The sequence below is a fragment of the Cnephaeus nilssonii genome (genome assembly GCF_951640355.1).
Source record: "Cnephaeus nilssonii genome assembly, chromosome: 22".
Lineage (NCBI taxonomy): Eukaryota > Metazoa > Chordata > Mammalia > Chiroptera > Vespertilionidae > Cnephaeus > Cnephaeus nilssonii.
The window spans coordinates 22,309,690-22,329,568 of record NC_137093.1 but is presented as its reverse complement, the minus strand read 5'-3'; the positions used below and the strand labels follow the sequence as shown (position 1 = coordinate 22,329,568).

The following is a 19,879-nucleotide window of genomic DNA, read 5'->3' as shown; positions in this document are numbered from 1 at the left end:
GTCATTTAAAGGGGAAATGGCCACTCCGGGGCCACGCAGCCAGGACACAATTCCCCTTCTCAAATGGGGACGGAACTGCGGGAGTTCCTGTTCAGCCCAGGCCCAGGAGCAGGCTTCCTCCAGAGGGAGGGAGTCCGGGCTCCCAGGGGGGACCTGGTCGGCTTGGGCCCTGGAGGGTGGCCAGCGCAGGGGCCGGTCCCAAACTCGGAAGGTCGGAGGGCAATCCAATCTAGAAACCTGCTCCAGACCCAGGGATTTCACCGGAAAGGTTAGCAGCGGAGGGAACCCAAGCCTCGACAGCCGCCCCAGCGCTAGGCCTGGGCGGTGCAGGGATGCAGAGCTCTGGATCGGGGGCCGCAGGGGGCTCTGAAGCAGACCTGCCCGAGGAAGGACTCCAACGGGCTTCAGTGGCAATAGGCTTCCCAGGGTAGCTCGTGGGATTTAAGGTCAGAAGTGCAGCTGGACCTTCGGCGTGGACTTAGGGAGCAAAGGAGACCCAGAAGTCCTTCCTCCGTCACTGTGCACCTGCTCTGTCTGATGGCTCCCCGGCTTTCCCAACTCCCAGGCGCCTGTAAACAAAAGCCCAGATAGGACACACGGCCGATAACTCCCAGGAGCTCAGTGGCCAGCCTGGGGTCAGCTGTGGCCAGGGGAGAGCTGGGTTCTGGAAGCAAGTCACTGCCACACAGATAATCCAATGGGTGTCCCCATCCCAGATGTCTGTGTTTTCAATTCATTCATTCCTTCAACAAACACTTACTGATACGATGTGCCAGATCCTGAGGATACCATCGCGAAGGAAATAAGTGCTTGTCCTCACGGAGTTTACATTCGATGTGGGGGAAGACAGGTACCGACTCAATGAGTCCAGAGATCTGATGGTAATAAAGTGTAAGGGGGAAGATGGCAGGGGAGGGAGGGGAGTGGGGAGCCGTGCAGGTGCGGGAGGTGGGGGGAGGATGGGCAGTCCAGAGAGAACAGCACATGCAAAGGCTCAGAGGCAGGAGGCCTTGTGAACATGGTGGGGGGGTCAGGTGCGGGGGGGGGGGGGGTGAGGCAATCAGGAGAGGAAGTTGGAGAGACCGCAGGGACAGGTGGCCTTTGCCAATGGTGAGGATTTCAGCTTTCACTCCGAGTGGGATGAGAGGCTGTGGAGGGGTTTGAGCCTGATTATCGGGGGTCAGCAAGCTTTTTCTTCACCGACCAGATAGTAAATATTTGACTGGTGGCCATAGGGTCTCGGTTGCATTTACTCAACTGTGCAAATGTAGAAAAACGGCCACGGACGATGCTTACACAAAGGGGCGTGGTTGGATGCCAATTAACTTTGCTTACGGACACTAAAATTTGAATTTCATCGAAGTTCTACTTGTCACTATTCCCCTGGGTTTTTCTCAGCCATTTAAAAATGTGAACGCTGCTCTCAGCTTGTGGGCTCCACAAATGCCCGGCAGCCTGGGTTTGGCCTGCGGGCCTTTGTTTGCCCAGTCCTGCCTCAGGACCTTAACAGGCTACTCTGGTTGCTGTGCTGAGAGTAACGCAGGGGACGACAGGAAGCTGGGTTTGAAAGCTGTGCTGGTCATCGTGTGTCCATGTGACTGAGCCCCAGCGTGCTCAGATTATTTGGTCAAACTGTGAGGGAGCTGGGAGGGTGTTTCTGGAAAAGATTAAAAGGACGGGGTAGACTGAGAAAAGCAGATTGGCTGCTGGTGTTGTGGGTGGGCCTGGTCTAATCAGTTGACGGTCAGATGGCGCTCAAACGGGAACATCTGCTTTTCCGAGTGTCCGGCTTGCTGACTGGAGAGCTCGGGACTTGTTGGCCTCCCTAACTAACTGTGTGATCCAAATCCTTATAATGAATCTCTCTGCATATATTTGTGCCCACCCTATGGGTTGTTTCTCTGGGGAACCCCAACACAGGTGCACAGTCCACATCAGAGATGAGGAGGGCATGGACTAGTGGGGTGACAGTGGAGGTGGGAGAAGCAGTGATATGGGTGTACTTGGAAGCTGGAGCCGACATGAGTTGTTGACAGCCTACGTGGGGGGTAGGAGAGGAGACAGGGACCAGGTGGGCTGGGAGACGGGGGCCCTGGGGGCTCTCACAGAGTGTGGACTCCTGTCTCCCTGTGAAATCTTAACAGATTCTGTTCTAGAACACATCACTCTGGAAGCAAAAAAGGGAACAGGTGAGTGGAGGTAGAGAAACCAGTTCAAAAAATGGTCTGCTCTCTACAAGGGAAGGTTTCTGGCAGGTGCCCAGATGCCCATGTAAGAATCTCACCAATGTCACTGCAATAAATAAAAAGAAAAAAAAAATCTCGCCCTGGATGGGTGGCTCCGTCGGTTGGAGCGTCGTCCTGTACACCAAAAGGTTGCCGGTTCAATCCCTGGTCAGGGCACATACTTAGGCTGCGGGTTCGATCCCGTTGGGGTGTGTACGGAAGACAACTGATAGATGTTTCTTTCTCACATCGATGTTTCTCTCTCACTTTCTCACCCTCCCTCCCTCTCTCTAAAAATCAATGAAAACATAGCCTCGGGTGAGGATTGTAAAAATCATCCTCTTGCCATCTCGCCTGATGTTTTGCTACCCTGCGTCCGGTAGACACTGGCCAGGTGACGAGAACTCAGTGTCACTTTGGAACCGCAGCTGAGGCGTTTGGTAACCATGAGACGCTTTGTGTACCTACCACAACCCAAAGGGCATCTGGGCGGGGAAACAAACCTGCAACAGCTTCCTGTTATTTATGGGGCAACTTCCCGGTTCTCAGGCTGGTCACTGTCGTCCCAAAGCTCGGACTCTTCTTTGCTGAAATCCTGATGGTTGACTTCTTGACCCTCAGGGCACGGAGAGCCTCAACACCCTTCCTTGCTGGGCCCTTTGGCCACTCGCTGCTGTAGTTCTCTCCAGGACCGTCACACTCCCTCTCCCTGTAAAAACAGTTACCCAGTGAACGCCCGGATAAATAGACATGTCGGGGGGCAGACAGGAGTAGGAGAGACAGCAGAGCTATAACGAAGGCGAGCCCTGCTGCCGGGACCTGAGGCGCCTGGTGGAGGTGAGGCTAACGCACTTGGCACCCCCCTCCCCAGCTTCCCTAGCACCTCACGGCCCCAAGACCCCTGCACTGAATCTACTTGCACCCCAGGCTGGCCGGGAAGGTGGGGAAGGCGCCTTATTTGTACCTGAAGCCCCGGTGCACACAGCACCTGGCACCAGGGGAGGCCCTGGCTCCTCCCCTTTGGAACACGATGACTGCTTGTCACTTTCAACCCGAAGCTTTCCCTAAGCCTGCCGCTGCCCGCTGGGGTCCCCTGGGAATCATTTCTCCCCGGTGCTGTCCCCAAACCACCAAACCCTTTCCCCCAAAACTCTCTGAGTCTTTGAGATGTGAATAAGCCCCCATTTAAAACGAGCAACACCTAAGCAGCTAGTGGTCAGTCCCCATCCGGAGCACATGGATGCCTTTTGGTAAGAAACCCATCTACTTGCTTTTCAACTGCCTTCCGACTCCTGAGCTGAGCGTTGGAGTAACTGCTCATCTTCCCGCCCCAGGCTCCCTGGGCAATGGCCTGGCATTCTTTCCAAGGTCCCTCGGCATGAAGTCTGTCACGTGAGCTGTGTTCCCCACACAAACACTTCATGCCCCCATTTCTTACAATGTTTTCTTACCCAGTTTCCTCTCCACGCAGTAGAGTAAAATGACACTGAATTTCAAAGCTCCCACCAGCCTCTCTCTAAAAACGCCTCCTTCCACATTCCAACTGATCTAGCAAACTTTGCAGCCAGCATCTTTGGATCTGGAGCAATTTCCCACTCCCCACGTCTCCCTTCCACCTTTTCCAGAACTTGCAACTGGAGAAAGTTCACGAAGCACACCAGGACTCGTGCCTCCTAGCCAAGTCCTCCCACCCCGACGTCTGATAAAACTGTTTGCTGGTGGGCTAAATTCGTGGGGTCGGGGACCGGGGTGCTATCCTTTGGGGCTTAAAATTGGACACACCCCACTTCAATCAGAGGTGGTGGCTGGACCGAGATTGAGCATATTAAAATACATGTCCCATATCATATTGGTTGAAAATATATTTCCCTTCATCTTCTGACATCTTAAAGTCTGGTTTTTATGTAGCCAATCTATCCCTTCCTTTGTGATTTATTCCATTGCTTTGGGATTTTAACCCTTCGCACTCGCTTGCTTTTTTCTCGATTCCTTTATTCTACTCGGGATTTAATTTTTTAAATACCCCAGATTTTACAAAGCACGGCAGTAAAATAAAAAACGAGTTTCTTTTCATACAAACTTATTTATTTGTATTTTTTTATATTTCAAATTATTGATACATTCAATACAATTCAACATACGAGCTGCTACCGATGCTAACCGTGTCAAGTCACACTCGACATCCGAGTGCAAAAGGTTAAAATCACAAATGGTTTTCCCCAGTCTGAAGTCTAGACAAGGAGGAACTTACTTTTTTTTCTTCTAAATTTGAAAAATAGTTTCCTTTCATTTAACTATTGACTTCTTTAATAGCGTACACTGGTGTCACCAGAAGGCTAACGAATCCCTGTGCCCAGAGCTACTTAACATAGCCACACCATTTCCTCCCGCCACTGATTTGTGATGCTTGTCTTAACGTATTACTAATTTATCATTCATACACTAATTTTAATAATTTCTTTCTGGGAACGAAGACATTGATAGGAAAAATCCAATGAAATAGATTATCCATGACTGCTACGTCCACAAAGTAACATTTGTGGCATTTACTCTACACACAAATATACATTGCATGTGCATATACCCTTAAAAGGGTTTGTCAAAAACATCCCTTCTGGGGTGGGTATTCCATTTTATGCATCTTTATTCGAGGTCATGGAGCCAGGCCTTTTGTTTGTACTAGAGGCCCAGTGCATGAAATTCCTGCACGGGTAAGGTCCCTAGGCCTGGCCGGCGATCAGGGCAGATCAGGTTCTCCTCCTCCCAGCCTCCCCACCTCCTCCTTCCTTCACTCCCTCAGCCCCCTGCCATCGCCACTGGTTTCCTTCCATGTTCTGCGCCACCCCCTGGTGGTCAGCGCACGTCATAGCAAGCCATAGAACTCCCAGTCTCCTGGTCGAACTCCTGAGGGGACAATTTGCATATTAGCCTTTTATTATATAGGATGAACAAGTCTAACCAGACTCAACACCCTCCCCATCTCACCTTTGAAAAAAGTACTTTTATACGCCTACTAACACCATTTACCTCACAGTGACTTCATGGCAGAGAGTTGGACAGAATTCTTTTTTTGTAACAAATTTCACTTTTCTTATGACATTAGTAACACAGTTCACTGTGAGACACTTGAAATACACTGGTGGTGGATGTCCAATATCCTGAAATACTATTAAATGACTTTAAGTAACTATACTAGTACAATATTACAACATATGGATGTGACAAGTAAATTAACCAGCTGGACTAATTTTTCCTCTTCTAGTTCCTGAATAGATCTCCCATTAGTTTCCCTGGGACAAAATTCCCAGAGGTGAAATCATGGGTCAAAAGAATGAACATGTGCCCAGCCAGCGTGGCTCAGTGGTTGAGTGTCAGCCTAGGAACCAGGAGGTCACAGTTCAATTCCTGGTCAGGGCACATGCCCAGGTCGTGGGCTCAATCTCCAGTGGGGAGCGTGCAGGAGGCAGCTGACAGATGATTCTCTCTTAACACTGATTTCTCTCTCTCTCTCTCTCTCCTTTACTCTCTGAGATCAATAAAAATAGATATAAGAATAGTAAGAACATGTGAGCCTTCTGATATACCCGTCACACTGCCCTCTGGAAAGGCTGTGCCAATTTGCATAAACTACCTCCAACAGTGGAGAAAAGGACTTAAAATTTTTTTTTAAAGAACAAAGGGCACTGTCCAGCTTGGACAGTAAGTACGACCCGTCTGAAAAATTAAGGTGTGTCTTTGATGACAACGAGGGCTGCAGGGCGTTCTCAGGGGCCAGCAGAAAGCAGCCGGGCCACTTAAGAGTTAACGGATCCCTAAGAGCCAACAAAGCTTTTTTGGAACCAACATCAAGTGCAGCCAGGGACGTCACCTTTAAAAAAGGGGAAGTTCTCCCTCCACGCAGCCTGGCTGGCCGTCTGGGGCCAGCATGGTGACCTTTGAGACTTCTGGCAAAGCAGCGAGGTGCCAAGTCAGTCATAAACACCCCGCACCACGCGTTGTCCCCCTGACCTGGGCGCTGAGGGGCTGCAGACAGCATCTGCCAACTTCCACTTCCTGCAGCCACGGGCTGACCACGGCCCTGGCCGCCATTCTTCTCAGCAACTTTAGGAGAAGTACTTGGAAGGGAAGCTGTGCGCCGAGTGGTCATATTTACAGCCGTTTAGAAAAACCAAGCAGTGGGAAATTCTTTGCCACAATCACTGAATGTCATGAGATAATGTTTTAGTGCAAAAAGGGAAGCCCTTGGAAGACGGCCATGACATTCAAGTGACCCTGAAAGCCTTCTGCTGGAATAAAAATCATAGCCAACCCGAGGGGAAATTTCCTTCTACTTCTGCTGAACGAAAAGCATGCTTTCAGAGGTCCTGTCAGGGAATCTGCTCATGGTAACAAGGGCCGCTGTGCAACGAGGGCTTCCTGGGGGGTCAGACACAGGTATTCTCTCACCCACAGCAGAAAAAAATCCCATCCTCTTTCCAGAGAGAAAAGGGATCCCGAGGTCAGGAAACCTGCCCAGGTCACCCCCTGGCGAAGGCTGTGAGCAGGATTCAAATATCCAGGCCCGGGACTCTGGCCCAGAGCCGTCTCCTGGACCCACCACGCGGCCCCTCCTGCTGGAGCCAAGCGCCCCCCGCACGTCCTGTACTTACCCGCGGGGAGGAACAGTCACCTGGCTGGTCCCACTGAGTCAGGAGCTGAGACACAGAGGCCGCCTTGGAGACCGCTGCGGTGTGAAATAAACACGGACACCATCTTGTAATCAAGGATTTTTTAATCTTTGAAAATGGAAGCAAGTGTTTGACAGAATACTATGGCCGCTCTATAAGAGCCGATCTGGGAGTAATTCACGGGTTCTCCTCTGGGATAGCACGGCTTAAACAAAAGAAGACAAGACAGGAAACACAATCCACACTGCTTCAGGCGAGGCATTAAACAAGCACACGGAGATCAGGGCGACCCTCCTGTCCTCCCTCTTCCCTTTGCACCACATTCCCTAGGGTGTTTCACCACCATCAGCAACACTTTGTTTACTTAATTTAACAGCAGAACCTTAACATTTCTGAATCTTAAAAATGAAGGTCCTCAGCAGATTACGTTGACAAAGAAACGTACAGGTTTGAATGTAAGTCACTGTAAGTACTATTTTATGTCCCATTATCCACTTCAATGTTAAAATTACACACAGACACAAAACCACACTGAACATTCAGAGGCCCTGGAGTTACGGAGACAGCAATCCCAGTATCGGTTAAGAACATGGTACCTTTTCTATGCAGACACCCCCCAGCTTGCCTGTGCATCCCCACCCACTGTCCACACTCTGTCTCCATCCTGGTTCCCGTATTCAAATGCCGTCAGCTAGTCCCGGCCCCACGCCAGCACCAGCATGTGCAAACGAGTTCCCGGTGTGGTCCCAATGGCACTCTGTCTCACGTTCAATCACAGACACTCACTCCTTGCAAAACAGAGGCTCCTTAAATTTTCTCAAACATGCGACATGACAAAATGGAAATGGAAGGAAGTTCTAGCGGACCCGGAAATGGAACAGGTGAGCAGAGCTCAGTCTGTAGGCCGCCCCCCACCCTGAGTCTGGGGAGCCTCTGTGCTTTGACAAAGCCTGGGTGCGAGCTGGAGGGGCGGAGCGGGTTAGTGTGTGTGCAGGGTGCAAAGGGGCCCGTCTGTACACATTAAAGCTACAGCAGAGATCTGCACTCCTGGTCTGGCTCCATTCTAGACCATTCCCCTCGGTCTCAGTGTTCAATAGCACCCTGTGGCCTCACCTTAGCTGAAAGCAGTCAGGGGTGAAAGGCAGGAAGGAGAGAGGAATGGCTGGGAGCCCTGAGAGAGGCGGCTGCCCACGCGAGGAAGAGGGAGGCAGGAGCTCGGTGGTGCACAGAGAGCCGCTTCTTCCTCGGGCACAGCACGGGGACGGCATGGGATGTGCAGGAAAGCAGAGGACCGCGCGGGGCCCACACTCCCCTCAGGGTTCCCTCGATTTCAGTCCCTCACTGCACTCGAGAGCTAGGCAAGCTGCTGGAATGGGCAAGAGGGAACACTCCACAGTACGTGTGTCTTCTTGTCCCGGGCACCCTTGTCAAGTATTGATTGAAACCTGAAACATGATGTTTAAAGTGATGAATGCAACAGCGTCTACGTGGACAACGAAACTGCAGGAACACATGCTAGTTTAGGTTAGATTATAATCATCTGAAGCACAGGGGAACCAAGAAGCAAAATTCCATTCTGGGACAACCACCCAATTTCTACAAAAGAGAAAGGAGGAAAGTGAATGACACGATGAGCATTTCTGACCAGAAGACTCGATGAAATGAGAGGAGTGGTAATACGAATTCACGTGATTTTTCAAGTCTTCCTTGTGTACAGTCATTACGATGACCAGGTTTGTGCTGCAAACGAGCCAGCACGATGTGGCTACTGCTCTGATTGTTCTCAGATGAATGTTTATACAAAATAATATCTTATCTTCATTTAGTTTATAAACATACACAGTGCTGTCCCTTTTGAATTAAGGAGAAAAAAAACCCACACACAAATACTGCAAAGTAGCAAAATACAAAGGGAAAAAAAAGCTACTTTTGGTTTGGCAACATTAAAAAAAAAAAAGAAATATAAAAAGCAATGTGGCATTGGTCCCTATTTGTTAAAAAAAAGGTACTTGGGCACGAAACTGAATCAGAATTGGTTGGTTTCCTAAAATTCAGAGTATCTTGGATTTTAAAAGTAGCACTTTTGTCTTTTAAAAGTTCAACAAGTCACATATAACACTTAAAACATCAAAAAAGCTTTCTGATAAAAAGCTCAGCTTTTAAATCACATTTCTGCAAATTTGGGAGACGAATTGCGTTCTGACGGGAATGTGGCCTATCGCTGGTTGACAAATCTGAAATTAATGTCTCCGAATGGCAGTGCCTCCCTCTCGCCCTCCCCGGGACCACACCAACAACCAGCTACCAAGCCCGAGTTCTTGCTCCCATGTGGGGGGTGGGGTGGATCTTCAGGCGGCTATCTTCGCCATCTGCTGTTCTAACTTGGAAATACGCTCATCTTGATTGCAGATTGTGTCTTTTATAGATTTGATCTCTTTTAAAATCTCATCCAACTTGGCTTCATTTTGCTAAGGAAACAAAAAAAGGAGGGAGGGGAAGAGGGTGACTAAAAAACAGTACACAAAGGTCAATGCAGTGAGAATTATAAGGCAGAGAATGGAATTTTCCACTGTGGGAGGAGCAAAAAGCCACAGCCTCCAGATTGGGCCCCATGAGCAAGTGATTAATGCTGGCCGGTCCATCTGAAGCCCCCAACAAAACAACAGCGCCTCACAGTGCTGCTTCGAGCCCGTCCCTGTGCTCGCCCTGGACGACACAACTCGATTGCAGGACAAGACGGACTCTCCTAGGCCACCCTAAATCCCAACCATGCAATTCCACCAGAAGTGACCTCTACGTGACCAGGGTGCGGAGCGAACTTCCAGAGGCCACAGAGCTCCTCCAGGAGCCTTCCTGGGAGCTCAGTCCCTTGCCCTGACTGCTAACTGTTCTGACGAGGCCGGAGCCTCCCCCGCGTGGAAATGATTCCTTTGGAAACCCTGCAGTCACCAAAGTCCACATGGCTTCCTCGGTCATGGTCTAAACTCCAGCATCTCCAGGCACTTGGCCTCTTCATTCCGCTTACCTCCCCATGGACGATTCACCGCCCTCCCCTCTGACTCTGTTCCACAGCCTGTCCACTCCCCACCTCCTACCCAAGTTCATCTTAGTGGCTAAGTCCCATTCACTGCCCGATCCCCTGTCACTCAAACACTCAACAACATCTGAGCCCACCCACAACTCCCTCCTTCCTAGGACTTTCTCTTTTTGGCAGCTGTGACCCCATGCCCTCCTGTTTCATTTTACCCGTCAGAGATGGGTGAGGTGTGCACAGTTTGGGGAAAGACAGTTAAGAAAAACCCAAAGGGCTCCAGTTCACTCTCCAAGACCATAGCAGACGGTCATTATAAAAAAGACCAAAGGAGCCAAGCATGGCCCCAATTCCAGTGTCACGACAGGACATTCTTATCACATTGGGTGTTCTCACTCACTGAGAGCCCCTCTGTCCACAGCTGGGACAGCACTGCCAGGGCCAGGACTGGAAGGAGCTGCAAGAGGACCAGCCTGAGACAGCCATGCACCCCTCACCCTCCTGCGGGCCTTACCACGCTGGTCGTGTCTGCGGTTTTCTTGGGGACGTTGATCAGGTCACACTTCTTGTTTGCAGTGGGCTTGCTATCCAGAATGTTCTTCTTCACCACCTTGAGATCCCTGTTTTTGCCTGGAATGTATCCGTGCTTCAAGGAGATGAGGATTGGATCTGCGTTCTTCCCCTCAAACCACTCCTCTGCCTCCAGTGCAGCCTCGGGCCCCGCTGTGTCAGGATACAGGTCATCTTGGAAAAGGTCCGACTACAAGAGACATTTTGGGGAAAACCTTAATTAATGAAGAAGAAAGATCGGGGATTTAAAAACTTTTAAAAGCATAGATTGCTTAGAAAACTGGGCACTTACCTTCCTGGGAACAGTCATGATAATAGGTTCACACTTTCTCTCATGAAGTTTAAAGAATCTTCAAAAGGGAAATAAAGGCAACGTTGCATTAAGTAAAATAGGAGGCTAAGTAACAAACAGGCTCATCACAACCACTTTTCTACAAGCTTCAGGGATACAAAATGCTCTGCCCACCACCTCAGCTGCCCCACCAGAACTTAACATTCCCAGTTTACAGATGAGAAAACGGAAGCCGAGCGTAGCAGCGCCAGGAAATGGTGCATGGGAGACAAGAACCAGGAGTAGCTCTATGCATGATGGTGACAGTCAAATTCCAACTATCTGGGGTCAGATCAAGTGTGGTGGGAATAACACCACGGACAATGATTCATTTGTGAAAATGACCAGGTCAACAGAGAGGAGAGAACGAACAACTGCATATCAGATAGTACCTATACAGAGTTGAATGTATTTAAATTAAACACACTCACACAAAACAACAGCTCATACTGATTAATATAACAAAGAGCTTAAAAATTCTTTTTAAAGATGTGTCAATTATTTAACAGGTGTGTGAGCAGAACAGCACACTCAAGAGACACACGTGCATAGAAACGGAGTGTTATATAATGCGTGCCAGGCTCTTAGCCTGATAACATGGTGCTACTAGTTCTGTTGTTTAAAATGGCCAGTGGTCAGTGAGTCTCCTGAGTGCCTTCTGTTGACCAGCATGAGAACAGAGCCTTCCCCTTAGGAAGCCCACTAGCATTATGAACTATAAATTTTTAAAAACTCCAGAGTAGTACAGAGAGGTGGGAATTCTATCACACTTCCCAAATCAAGGGACCCCCAACCCAACACCCCACTGTAGGTCTTCGGCTTCCCCAGTTTAGGACCCGTGGGGTTCACAATCAACTTTGGAACCTGGTTCATCCTCCCACAGGGCAGGAACACCATTCCTTATTTCCATCCCAGGGACAGGCTCTCCCCTGCTTGCCTCCCAGGGGACACTGGCCCCAACCTCGGCCTGAACACAAGAGATGATGGTTTCACTATTCGAGTAAGTGTCCAGTACACACAGACGAAGCCACTTTACCCACTGCACTTCAAGGCACAGACTCTGAAGAATGGGGAGGGCATATTTAGATGAAATGATTTTGAAAGGTGCCTCCCTGCTCTCAAACCCCTGCTTCTAAGGAGGGGCAGGAAATGAGACACTGATTCTGGGCCGCACACAAGGGTAGAAAGACGCGGCATCACAGAACTGCCTGTAGTTGGGTTGCTCTTGCAGAACACAGATGGTATAAACAATTCCAACACTTTACATGCAGATGCTTTACCTGGCAATCTCACATTTGTTAACATCGAGTCCCCTCTTGGGCATGTAACCCATCCCTCTCTGAGGCTCCTTGCTGCTGAATGTGTTGAGGTAGTGGACATACGGGGATTCATCCGTGATCTCAAAATAGCGGATACTGCTGTCACCCTACAAGAAATGGGAGACAAGTTTGTGTTTACTACTAATTGAAGTATCTGATTTAAGTGGGTGTCTCTCTCCCCTTTAAACCCAGCATTAATTAGGACTCTTTTAATTAATAAAAAATTAATTTTAATTTTACATGCCTCTTGGGCATGTAACCCATCCCTCTCTGAGGCTCCTTGCTGTAGTGGTTAACCTTTCCTTCCTCTTAAAGGCCTAACGCACATGATGGTTTCTCATCCTGGCAGAGTAAGTCCTCACCTATCAAACACTACATCCCCTTTACTGAAGGCTAGATATAGATACCAAGTCAGAGTCAGGCAAAATGTTAACGCCTCTGCCAAGCAACTGCATTGCAATTCAACTTCAAAAGACACACGGAAGACCAGGAGGACTGAGAGGGTGACTACTGATTTGAGTTGTTTGTTCACTGGCAAACAGCAGTGTCATTCAGAGACATGAGGGCACTAACGTCAGATAATAATAAAAACTAAGACTTTCTAATTAAGAAACCTTCGTTTTAGTGATACCCTTGAACTTCACAAGGTTTTCTACCTCATTGCAATATATAAAATTCTGTAATAATCTTGCTAGTCTAAGTACAAATAATTGTCTAATGGTCACACATGTATACCAACCTAAACAACAAAGGCAATTCTGCCTGGTAGAAAACACACACACACACACACACACACACACACACACACACACACACGAAGACATAAATAGTTAGGTAGTATCACACTCTAACAATCCTCTCTGTCTTCACAATTTCCATTTATTTCAATCATATAAATAAAAATCTAAAGCAATGGAAAAGAAGCTAAACACATACAGTTTGCTCTCTGCACACTAAAAATAACTTTCCACCCAGTGTTAACCACCTCTGGGTAACATGCCCTTGTGTTTGTTTTGATGCAGCTGTTAACATCTGAAGTAAAATGACTTTCAAGGAAACTGACAAGATCTCGTTTCTAAGTGACTGACCTATAAAATGTAAAGCAGTTCTGCGGCACGCTCAGTGAACCATGAGCAGAAGTAGAACATCCGGCCTGTACCCAGCACGGGGTACCCTAACAGGTCTGAGGGACTGTATCACTCCATTATTATTAACTCATGTATTTCAACTACACAAACTTCTAAGGAAAAGTTAAACTAGAAAAGAATAATACTGAGGTTACCACCTACTGAAATGAAATAGCAATAAAGCCACCCCCAGTTTAGTTAGGCAGAGATCACTAGGCAGACTAGACCTTTTATTTCAGTGTGGGGTCTTCCTGGAACAACCGTCACTTCCTGAAATTTGAATCAGGCTGCACGTTTTCCGGTCCAGGGCCCTAACACTGAACTCCAGGAACAAGAACCCTCTGGAGAGTCTCAGAGGCCCTCAAAAGCTCACATTCCCAAGCACCGTTCTCCTTAAGAGTGCATGGCATGTAGCAATAAGCACTAAGTGCCAATCTAGAACCATCCAGTAGAGCTCAGCATGAGATGTGGCAAACAGGTTCCTCAACCCTGACACCAATGATGAGAAATCTGCAATCACCAACCACACAGCACCACCAGGTAATACAAAACACTAGCATGTAAAAATCAATGATCAATTTAAAACAAAAAAAGGACAAAAATTAAAAAGAGAAAAACAAAACACCAGCACGTACTCCATCTCAGAGTGCCCAAGCAAAGATTCCCGTCAGCATCTGCCCAATCCCTGCTTCCGTCAAGAGTACTGAACACAGTGTTAACACCACACATCTGGCAAGTTACAAACAGTCCAGTCTCACCCCAAACATAACAAAATCATAGCATAAGACACACATTTAATTTATCAATTAAAATGTATACATTGCCCATCTACTAAATCTCCGAAGGACAAACTTTTCCTCCCACAGGATTAAATTTAATATTAAACATCAAAATTACTGTTTACCTTTCCACATAAGTAAATGATACTGGTGTCAGGGTCATAGAAAGGCAGCAACACTCCATTGCTAGTGTCCATTTCATGAAGAGCAATTGGTTCCTGCATATTTTTCTAGGGGGGAAAAAAAAAACACACACACACACACACACACACACACACACAATTTAAGGGTAAATTTGTGTTACCTTACTATGCATTCCTTTATCCCTAATTAAGTTAGCCATTTCCCTAGAATACTATGCACATGTAACATTCATACATGTAAATACCAATAAGGATAGCAAGTGGCATGTGACCCACTGAAAATTGTTTCTTTGACAACATAATTAGTGCACATATCAGTGTGATCCTATGACAAAGATGAAAGTGCCCTTCTCCTTTGTGACTTTCCTTTTTAAAAAGTACTTTTTTCTTATTATAAATTAAATATATGTTCTTTAAAAAGTTACAAGGAAGAACATAAAAATCGTCACATATGCCATCATCCCACAGTCCAGTGTGTGGCAGAATCCATGACCATTTTGGTCTATTTCCTCCCAACACATGTACGCACACAAATTAGGATCATACCTTATGTGGAGGTTAGCTTTTTTTCTTAATAAGCAATAATTTACTGTTTTGTTTTTTAATCCTGAGGGTATGTTTTTACTGACTAGGCAGGGAGGGGGGGGGAGAGAGAGAGAGAGAGAGAGAGAGAGAGAGAGAGAGAGAGAGAACACCATCGATGTGAGAAACACTGGTCAGTTGCCTCCTGGGGATCGAACCCACCACCTTTTGGTGTACGGGACAATGCTCCAACCGAGCCACCCAGTCAGGGCCAGTTTTCTATTTTTTCCACTTTTGTGATTATGAGCATTTTCTCAAGCATGACTACTTTGACTTAGACATTTGATTTAGATCATATTCTTTATAAAAATATAACTAAGTTTAGAACTCATTTCCAAAGTCTGGATTCCTCATGCATTCTTCTTAAAAAATATAGTCAGCATAGACTCCTTGGGAGTATCACAAATGCATTTTTTTAAAGATAGTTAGCAATAAGTCTCTAGTGAGTCTGAGAACTTCATGTCCAATTTAGAACAAGTGGGAGTTCAGAAAACCTCACTAAGAACCATAATCTATGTACCAACCCAGAGACCCACCCAGAAAAGAGAGAAAGCTCAAGTGTAAGCTGGTGGGAAGGCTGGGAAGGGGCATACCGGGTTCCAGAGGGCCAGCTGCCGCTCGCTCATGCGGCTGAAGCCAGTGGTGAAGACATTGCCGTCAGCCAGAAAGATGGCCCTCATGGGTCGTGCTCCTTCGTGTGCCTTCTCCTTCTCCTGCAAGAGAGCAAAGAGGCACATTGCACACATTCAAACTGCAGAAAGGAAGGTGAGGTGTGAGGGTAGGGGCCCATACACCCAACCCAACCACACCCCGCACACCATTGATGTTAACTGGTACGTGTGTGTGTCTTATTAATAACCACCTCCCCTCCCCAGACAAGGAAACAAAGTGACACTAAGTGATTTGGTCAAGGTCCCTCAGCTTAAGTTAGCAAGTGTCAGGACTTGACTCAATAGCCTCATTCCTTCCACCACGCCCCGCTGCCAACCCAAGTCCATGCACTGCAAAAACAGAACACATGAGAGGACTCTGCCAAATGCTTTTCTCAAGAGATTAATAACCTTAAGGAGAATAACCTGCTGCATCTTTATGAGACACTTTAATAGTCATTTGCGGAACAGAGTGGGAAATCAATTAATTAATTTTTTGTACTAAGCCAGGAATGCAGTTCACTGTTTGGGGTAGCTCATCTGCACTTGTCAACTTTTAAGGACTCTTGTGAACTGATAACAACATTGTTTCTTTGTGAAAAACGGTTACCAAGTGAGAGCTAAGCCTTGGGTAAAAGCTGGAAATGTGCAGCTCTGAAGAGAAGAGTGACTAGGAGACCGTCAGAAGCCTGCACCAGCCTTTTCTGATTCGCAGGCATCTGCACACAGCAAGGTCCACTGACCAGCACACAGCCCTCTGTGAGCACACAGTTCACACTCACTGAAGGGCCACAAAGACTGGGCTTCTGTCCGGAGAATACTTACAGCAACAATCTCTTGTTTCCTAGGATCGATTACTCTCACTTTCTTGTCTTTGGAAGCCGTGCAGATGAGACTGCCATTCCGGTTCCAGCTTACATTGTAAATCATGTCCGAGTGCATATCGTCCAAGTTTATCAGGGCTTCCCCCGTCCCCACGTTCCATATGATGATGGCATTATCACAGCCTAGGAGCAAGCACAACCACGTCCCAGCTATTAAAATGTCTGCACAACGGCACATTTGTGGAAACTACAAAGACATGCATTGAAAGGAAGGTGCTGACAAGAGGCCCTACTTACGGGGAGTTTTAACAAAGAAAGTGACAAAGAAAGAAGAAATCTGTATAAAAGAAATCAGTTAAAGTAAAAATATAGCTTAAGTTTGGGTTTGTATGAAACAAATAAAAACAACCAAACAAAACTAAGAACTACAAGAAAATAGAATCCTATGTTTTCTGTTTGTGTTTTTTAATCCTCACCAGAGGATATGTTTTTATTGACTTTAAAGAGAGGAAGGGGGAGGGGGGAGAGAGGGGGAGGGAGGGAGGGAGGGAGGGAAAGAGAGAGAGAGAGAGAGAGAGAGAGAGAGAGAGAGAGAGACAGACAGACAGACATCGATACGTTGCCTCCCGTATGCTCCCCAAAGGGGATCGAACCTGCAACCTAGGTATGTGCTCTGACAAGGAATCAAACCCACAACCTTCTGGTGTATGGGACGATGCTCCAACCTACTGAGCCACACAGCCAAGGCCTATGTTTACTTTTCTTTCATATATATATATACACACACACATATACATATATACAAATAGATAGGTAGATAGATATCTTCTTTTGTTGATCTTAGAGAGGATAGGAGAGGGAGAGGGAGGGAGGCAGGGAGGGAGAAAGAGAGAGACATCCATCACCCCTTACCACAGATTGAGCCCAAAACCCAGGCATGTGCCCCGACTGGAAACAAACCATCGACCTTTTGTGCATGGGATGATGCCCAACCAAACTGAGCCACACCGGCCAGGGCAAGGCCTATGTTTTTTTAAGAGTTAACTGGGCTGTCAGTTTCCTTTTCTAGTAAAATAAGCATCAGAATGAATACAGCTTACTTCTTCTCCAGTGGAGCTAAAAATAAAGAGCTTAAAAAACTGTTTAGGACACTTAACAAAGATGGCGGAGAGCAGGCGATTCAAATCAACGATGCTGTTCTACATGGTCTTGGATTAAAGCAAAGCAAATTACAGTGAGTAGAAGGGAAATGCAAGGACTGGCCTAACTATTTGCCCACAACAGATCTTTATCTTTCAAGGGGGAGAAATAGGTCAACACTAGCGTGATTTGAGAAACCCAAAGTATAGTCACATAGGCATGAGGATTCCGAAACTGTCCCCAAAGAGGCCACACTGTTGCCTCGGCCACAAGCCCTCAGTTCATCTACATCCTTCCTTCAAGGTCTGCCCCAAGTCCCCGAGACCCTTTAAAAGAGTATCTTTTGCTGCTCCCAGGACATTATTTCAAAGATAAAGAAAAATAAGAAAAGAGATGGGCATCCTGAAAGCGAATTCTTGCCAATAAATCAAATTTGCAAGCACTTTAGAAAAATGAGCCACTAAGATCCAGAACACCTAAAAGTTACCTAAGAGTGAGAAGTAGGAAATGGGCGGGAAAACTGCCCAACAGTATGAAAAGCTGGAGCGGGGCTCTGGGGGCGGGGACTTGAGCCTTCCTCGGCCTTGTTCACCACAGGCAAACAGGTAACCGCAGCCACCGACGATGGACCGTAGAGCTTACAACGTGCAGAGCCTGCAGCCATCCATCCTCCTGTGCTCGTGAAGGGAGCACGGGAGCACTCTGCTGGTCACACCGTAAGTGTGACCTCGATGAGAAGAGGAGCAGGACATCCCATGATGGAATTCCACCTTTGGGATTGCTTTCTCTCCTTATCAGACTGAGGTTCTGAGTAAGACCATTGGAAGGGTTCCCAGGTATAGTCAATTGTGATTTTAAAAAAGGACAATCCTATGTAGTATGTGTGTTTTTTGAAAAGCAGTCCTTGGTTTCAATAGGTACCGACATTAAACTTTTTATTTAACTCATTATACCATAAATATCTCCTTTATTACCGCTAAAAACTGAACTGCCCCCTCTTTTGCACTGGTAAAGGGAAAGATCTTTAAAATTCCACCACTAACATTAATATAACTTTTTTTTTTAGGAATTAAGGTATAATTTACATGCAACAAACACAATACATTTATTTAAAATATACACTCATGAAGTTTTGACAAGCATATATATTTGTGTAGCCACCATCACAATCTAGATATAAAACATTCCCATCACCCCACAAAGCTTCCTCTTGTCCTTTTTATTGCTTCTATAAAAGAAGAAAAAACCCCTCAGATTTTAGACAAAGAAAAAGATTTCTGTAAGATAAAACTTAAAATTGAAAGTGGTTTAACAGTGAAAAATCAAAAACAACCTCACTATCAAAAAAATAAGGGGCTGATTTAAACAACTGAGGTTTAAATAGTCCAGACAGTGGACTATTAATGAAGTCATTAAAAATATCATAAGAAGAACATTTAACGGCATGTGAAAAAGATCACATACGCAAGTCTCTGAACCCATCTTCATGTTTCAAATCATTTACGTGTGTGCACAGAAGTATCTTCTGGAAAAAAACACCAAAATGGTAATAATGATGTTCCCTCTGGGTGGTGGGATTATAGATTTTTCTTTTCTTCCTTTTGTTTATGTGTAATCTATATAACATACACATACTACTTGCATAAGGAGAACAATGACAGTATTCCTTAAAAGGAAGAAGGATATTTGCCTGACAGGATCACCCTAAAGTTGGCAGCAACACCAGGGCCGGAACCTAGGGCTCCTGGTTCCCATCTGTGTTCCTTCTACTACATCAAGAATAACTAAAACTGTGGTCCACGGAGAGCCCCCGCAGGAATAATGAATCTGCTGAAATTTCAGGCAAATAAGTATGTATCTTAATCCTCACCAGAGGATTTTCCTAAGCAGGACGTCTGTATCTTCCACAGACTGTCAACGTAGCCTTAACACATGCGCACGTATGGGTCAGGGAACCACTGCATCTCAGCGCCTCCTCATGGGTTCCTAACGATCTGCTTCAAACAGTTTAGCACACAGTTGAAGGCATTTGCTGCTCCTCTCCACAAAAAGGGCTGCAAGCAGCGGTGACAATGGGGGAAGGGGACTGCTCAGCTCCTACCTGCACTAAGAAGCACGTTACGGGCTGTCGGGTGCCAGGCTACGATGCCAACTCTCTTTGAGTGGCCTTCTAAAATCACCACAGGTTCGGTCAGGGAAAGGGTGAGTCCACTTTCTGGAATCTGCCACACCTGTTGGAAAAGAGAAAGAGGACCCATCTTTCAATATCACATTTACTGTGATCATCTGGTTTGAAGACTTGTTCTGCATAAACAGAACATACAATGGTCTTTGGATAAAATGCAGAATAACATGAAAAGACTGTGTACGGTTGTTTTTAAAATGTAACAAGATATTAAAGGTCAGAACGAACAGAAAATGACTACTAATTTGATCAAAGCATGAAGTCAGCAAGGGAAACAAATGAAATGAGACTTTAGTGACAACAGGA

At 46.6% G+C, this 19,879-nt stretch overlaps 1 protein-coding gene across 1 annotated transcript in view; it reads right to left on the bottom strand.

Annotated features, from left to right (window-relative positions):
• Positions 1-6,978: 6,978 nt before the first annotated feature.
• CORO1C (coronin 1C) overlaps positions 6,979-19,879 on the bottom strand; it is a 60,963-nt gene continuing 48,062 nt past the window's right edge. Inside the window, exons 4-11 of the mRNA XM_079763157.1 lie at positions 19,490-19,619; positions 16,250-16,431; positions 15,368-15,487; positions 14,175-14,279; positions 12,105-12,250; positions 10,786-10,843; positions 10,438-10,683; positions 6,979-9,360 (exon numbers count right to left, since the gene is read on the bottom strand). Of these exons, the coding sequence (XP_079619283.1) occupies positions 9,241-9,360; positions 10,438-10,683; positions 10,786-10,843; positions 12,105-12,250; positions 14,175-14,279; positions 15,368-15,487; positions 16,250-16,431; positions 19,490-19,619 (1,107 nt within the window). The 3' untranslated portion in view covers positions 6,979-9,240. The remainder of the gene's footprint in view (positions 9,361-10,437; positions 10,684-10,785; positions 10,844-12,104; positions 12,251-14,174; positions 14,280-15,367; positions 15,488-16,249; positions 16,432-19,489; positions 19,620-19,879) is intronic.